The 5,489-nt window shown below is 52.4% G+C and overlaps 1 protein-coding gene across 1 annotated transcript; it reads left to right on the top strand.

Moving 5' to 3' along the window:
* The first annotated feature begins 3,741 nt into the window (after positions 1 to 3,741).
* LOC109746381 (uncharacterized) lies at positions 3,742 to 5,200 on the top strand. Its single transcript, XM_020305495.3, has 3 exons — positions 3,742 to 3,812; positions 3,942 to 4,023; positions 4,160 to 5,200. Exons 1-3 carry the CDS (start codon positions 3,801 to 3,803, stop codon positions 4,996 to 4,998), a joined length of 933 nt encoding a protein of 310 aa, XP_020161084.1. The 5' UTR covers positions 3,742 to 3,800; the 3' UTR covers positions 4,999 to 5,200.
* Positions 5,201 to 5,489: the final 289 nt, after the last annotated feature.

Below are 5,489 nucleotides of genomic sequence, written 5' to 3'. Positions count from 1 at the left end.
CTTCGGCCGCCGCTCTCTGCACGAGTGGGAAGCCCATCTCCTGCATGAAGCGAACTACCCAGCGCCTCCCGACATGCGCGCGCCGGGGCGGTGGAGGCTCAGCGCCAGGGGCGTCCCCGTCCCCCCGCTGCCCGACATCGAGCACCCCGACTACTTCCACGCCGAGATCGAGCGTGTGCGGGCTTCTCTGTCGGAGGGGCAGCGAGCCCTTCCGAAGTACGACGCCGGCAACCATGAGGCGTGGGCGGCGTACTTCGAACGCCGGCAGGCGGAGCGGCTGGCCTCCATCAACAACGCGCCAGTGGTGAGGGGGCGCAACAACAGCGACGGCCGCCGCCTGTGGTGGGGCGTCCCCGGACGCATGCTCCACGCCATCCTCGAGTACCTTGAGGGCGGCAACGATCCGCCGTTGACGTACCCGGCCGCCCCGGTCCCCCGCCGGAGTTGCGGCCATGGATGCCGAGGAGGATGCTGGGCGGGTCCTCCTCCTCCTCCTGATCCTCCTCCCACTCCTCCAGGTCGCCGGCGCTCTTCAGCGTCAAGGCCGAGCCCGTGGAAACGCCGCTCGGCCGGTGCAACCGCGTCGTCGTCATCAACGAGGGCGGCGGCGTTTCCTCGGGTCCTGCCTCCCGCCTCGTCAGGCCAAAGACGGAGTTGGGGCTCGGCGTGAAGCGCGAGCACGATGACGAGACCGCCATCGACGACGAGGCCGCCATGAAGTGGGCGCGGGAGGACTGGGCGCGGATGGAGATGGAGCATCAGCGCCGTGTCCTGGAGGAGATCACCGCTCGGCGCCGTGGCCGCAACGAGGGAGGCGTCGTCGTTCTCGACGACAGCGACGACGAGGCGCCGCCGCCGGCCAAACCAGTCCGCCAGGGCAACCCCGGGCAGGGGTCCAGCAGGGACGACCGCGTGAAGGAGGAGAAGGAGGATGACGGCGGCGGCGACTTCGGCGTCTTCAGCAAGTTCTTCGGCCTGTAGGCGCGGCCGGTTTTTTTCTTCTTTTTTAGTGGACTTATTATTGTTTCTATATGTAAAAAAAACTATGAACCGCCTAAATATCACCAAATGTCTGTCATGTTTGCCGAAATTTTCCCAATTATGTTTTTTAAAATATTTAAAAAGAGCATCTGGGGCCGACCTGGGGGCGGCGGCTGGGAAGCCGATCGCCCCCATGCCAAAAATATCGCCGGCTCGCCCCCAAGCGGCGCTTTTTTCTAGCCCCTGAGAGGGCGAACGGCTGGAGATGCTCTTAGCACGATGACTTTCCAATTGTCTGTTACAATAAGGATGCCCGGCTTCGGTGATGGAGGGATGATGATGGCGACGCGACTTCGGCTCGCTCTGGTGCTTTTTGTCGTCGTTAGGTAGTCTAAGGATCTGAATGTCATTTTTACTTCCAGTGTTCTTTGTACTGGCTTGACAGTTGACATGCCAAGTGCAGCTTTGGGGATCCAGGAGTTGGTGCAGCCCTTAAACAATTATTGGCAAAATTATGAACTTGTCTTGTATTGGTTTGTGGTATTTTTTACTCGTAGTATTGTTGCTCTCTACTTGGTTTGTTGCTATATATCTTTTATCTTTTATCTGGTGGTCTTACTTCTTATGTGCTCAACTTGTGCATGAACAACATGTGGTGCTTGGCACAAAATATTGATACATGTAGATAACCTTGTTCATTAAACTTGGTTTTAAATGGTACACAGGATTTAACCAAATGGGAGATGTTGGCAGGGATTAAACTTGGTTTTAAATGGTACACGTAACTTTTGTAGAAGCAAATACTTTAGATAATCCGGATATCATTGATGCACAATTTTGAATGTTTACACCCATTGTACGCAAGACAAGTATAATCAGTGTTATAACCTGACAAACGATGCAAAACTCGCAATTTATTGGTTTGTGGTATGTTTTACTCGTAGTATTGTTGCTCTCTACTTTTGTTGCTATATATCTTTGTCTTTTTTTTCTGGTGGTCTTACTTCTTATGTGCTCAACTTGTGCATGAATAACCTGTGGTGCTTGGCACAAAATCTTGATGCATGTAGATAACCTTGTTCATTAAACTTGGTTTTAAATGGTACACAGGATATAACCGAATGGGAGATGTTGGCAGGGATTAAACATAACTTTTGTAGAAGCAAATACTTTAGATAATCCGAATATCATTGATGCACAATGTTGAATGTTTACACCCATTGTACCCAAGACAAGTATAATCAATATTATAAACTGACAAGCGATGCAAAAGTCGCAATTTATGATTGAAATAAGAATCATAATCTTGTATGTGCTGAGGGCACGGTCCCTTTACAGTCAATCTCTCATAGGGGTTGTTTGGATACCAAGTTCTGTGCGTCCTTTGATAGATAACCGAGGAATATTCACCGCCTCGCTGACCATGCATTGGATGGACCCGACAATGACTATCCAATGCGCCCCCGTGTGCAGCCTCCCTTTGCAGCAAAAGCGGTGTTGCAGTTTTCTGCAACAAAGGTCTAATAGAGCTCATGTTACAGCTGCAACATAAGTCTTGTCGCAAGAAAAAAGTTGCGATATTTTTTTCGAGGCTGAAACACCCTTTTGCAACGGTGGGCTTGTTGCAATTGCAACATGCCCTTTGTTGCAAACACAAAACATATCCGGCCGGTCGTTTCATTCTGCGATGGCACCGCCCCTCCGCCACCTCGGCTGCGCCTCCGTCCACTCCGTCACCTCGCCGTAGCCAAATCCGGCGAGCTGCCGCGGCCAGTCCACCGTCGTTCGCTGTCGCCGCCTCACAGCGCTTGGGGATGGTGCATGACCGCAGCGAGCGGGAAAAGCGGTCGCCCGTCTCATGGTAAATGCACGTTAATCAGTTATCAGTATAGCAAACAACCCAGGTCACAAGAAAGATGCTCCACGACATGCTCTCCCCCGGTTTGCAGCACCTTGCCGCCCACCCGTCCATATCGGTGGTTGGCGACGATCCAATCGTACATGCCAGCCAGCTGATCATTTCGACGTAGCTGTCGTCGTTGACCATTGTTGGCAACGCAGCCTAGCCATCTACGTGATCATTTTCACTTGGACATGAGGTTGGCCGATCGATGGGTTGTTGCAGCTCACCCATCACCGAAACTCCGAAAGATATACCTTCACAGATCGCGTCAAAACGGCCCCCAAATCGTCATCGAGCTCCATCCTCCATGTACGTACGTGACGACGGCTCGGTGCGGCCGACATGCGCGTTTTCTATGCACCCCGGTACGGGAAACGAGTCGTGAGAAGGTTCGCCTCGTGGCGTTTTGGCAAGTCGCCCCGGCGTAGTGCCAGCGGTTTCCGGACCGACTGCGGCGACTTATTTGTCCCATGTTCGGGCTAGCTCATGCTCCGTGATGATCATGGCGGGGAAAGGTTGTTGCCCCGAATCTTATGCTTAAACTACTGATTAGGTCTTGATCAAGCTCATGTGATGCCATATTCCTCCTTCACCGGCTATGCCGGCGCTGTGCACGCAATTATACTTTTGTTCTTTTCTTGGGGTGCGCAAATGTGGTGCTCCTATTCGATTATGCCTGGCTAAAAAATTGTAGTTTTTGGCCTGGACTAGGGTGTGACGAGTCATGGCGTTGGTGGAACCTAACCACTGCCACGTCATCTCATCGTGACCACAAGCGTGCCGTGCTGCACTGCAACAATGATATATTTCTTAGGCGATTGCCATGATTAAGTAAGAGTCCCCTATATATATTCCCTCTTCCTTTTGTGGCAACCCTGCGATTAAACGTTCGTTGGAGTTCGCCTCAGCTCCAGCCATGGCAGAGAAGGTGAGTGCCCTGCTTCATGCATGCTTGCGTTCAATTTTGCATGCATGTGTGCATGGTTAATTTGGAAGTTGTAGTGATGGTGCTGTGAGCTCTTTGTGTTGATTCTCCTGCCATGCATGTATCCACCAGGTATCAACGTTGATCATTGAAGCCAACCTCGAATGCGAGAAATGCTACAAGAAGATTCAGAAAGTGCTATGCAAACTCCAAGGTACGTAGTACAATAGTCAAGCACTCAATTTACTATAATTGTGTATGTACTATAAGAGAATTAACCCTGTAATAAGAAGTGGATTCATTTTGTGTTTCGCTTATTAACTTGCATGCAATTAACATCGATGGATCAGAGAAGGAGAAGATCAGGACCATCAACTTCGACACGAAGAAGAACATGGTGACCGTCTCCGGTCCGTTTGACCCGGTGAAGCTGTCGAAGAAGCTGCGATGCAAGGCGTGCAAGGCGATCAAGGACATCAAGATCGTCGAAGAGAAGAAGCCCGATGCCAAGAAGCCGGAGGAGAAGAAACCCGAGGAGAAGAAGCCGGCCGCCGATGGCTGCAAGTGCTGCTGCAAGAAGCCCGACGAGAAGAAGCCGGATGAGAAGAAGAAGACCGACGAGAAGAAGCCGGAAGAAAAGAAGCAGGAAGAAAAGAAAGAGGAAAAGAAGGAAGAAAAGAAGAAGACGGGTGACAAGAAGAGCGAGGAGAAGCCCAAACCGGCCGCGCCGGCGGCACCGTCGACGACGGTGAACCTGCAGTTCACGCAGATGTGTAACCTCTGCTACCCGTGGCCGTGCAGCGACCCGAGCCACTGGGGAGGTGTACACCAGTACCCGCATCCCCAGCAGCCGCAGTGGCCGTGCGAGCCGCCGCAGATGCCGGCGTACCCCGCCCCCCACCACCCTCAGCACCCGCCCTGGGCGGCGCCGGCGACCCCGAAGAGGCAGCCGTGCGGAGGCCCGGCGTACTGCGGAGGAGGGTGCGGCTCGTGCGGCGGCGGAGGCGGTGGCGGCGGGTACGGGGCGTGGCCGCCGCCGATGCCGACGCCGCTGCAGATGATGCAGCCCCCGCCGATGGGCTGCGGCGGGCCGGCGTCGTCGTGCAGAGGGTGCAAGGGCTGCCGGATCGTGCAGGAGGGGAGGTTCATCTACGAGGAGTACCCGCCCAGTGCGTGCACCGTCATGTGATCTCAGGCCGGCAACCGTGCATGCATGGCAGTTCGACCACCTCTCTGCATGTTGTTTTTCGTGGTAATTCGATGTTCCATGTTTGTCCTGTATGTTTCGTGCACAGTACTGCATTTGTTTATGTGTACCTGTAGCAAAGAAGGTGTAGCTGCCACGTACATTTTTCAGTGTGAAAATATATGCTCTCGGAACAATTGATGTAGCTTTGTATAGATAATTTCAATTTTTGGGGCACTAAAAGTTTGGAAATGCTAGTATTTGTCAATGTTTTAAATAGCCGTCTATAGCGCCGCTATAGCAGTTTGAGCAGGATGCCGCTAAATGATAAGCTATATTATTCATGTACAATTGTCGAAAAAAGTTCTGAAATAGCCTGTTATACCACTGCTATAGCTGATTTGAAGGACCGCCGTTATTTGGCATAACCCGCTATTTAACACAATGGTACTTGTAGAGGGTCTCGGCATACAAAAATTTAAAAGGCAAATTCG

This window comes from Aegilops tauschii, chromosome 2, assembly GCF_002575655.3.
Source record: "Aegilops tauschii subsp. strangulata cultivar AL8/78 chromosome 2, Aet v6.0, whole genome shotgun sequence".
NCBI lineage: Eukaryota > Viridiplantae > Streptophyta > Magnoliopsida > Poales > Poaceae > Aegilops > Aegilops tauschii.
This window is presented reverse-complemented; position numbering and strand designations above follow the sequence as displayed.

What these genes read in the sequence shown, in the direction of transcription:
- LOC109746381 (XM_020305495.3), top strand. An exon ending in AGTGCTATGCAAACTCCAAG is followed by an intron (nt 4,024 to 4,159) that starts GTACGTAGTACA and finishes TCGATGGATCAG; the next exon opens with AGAAGGAGAAGATCAGGACC.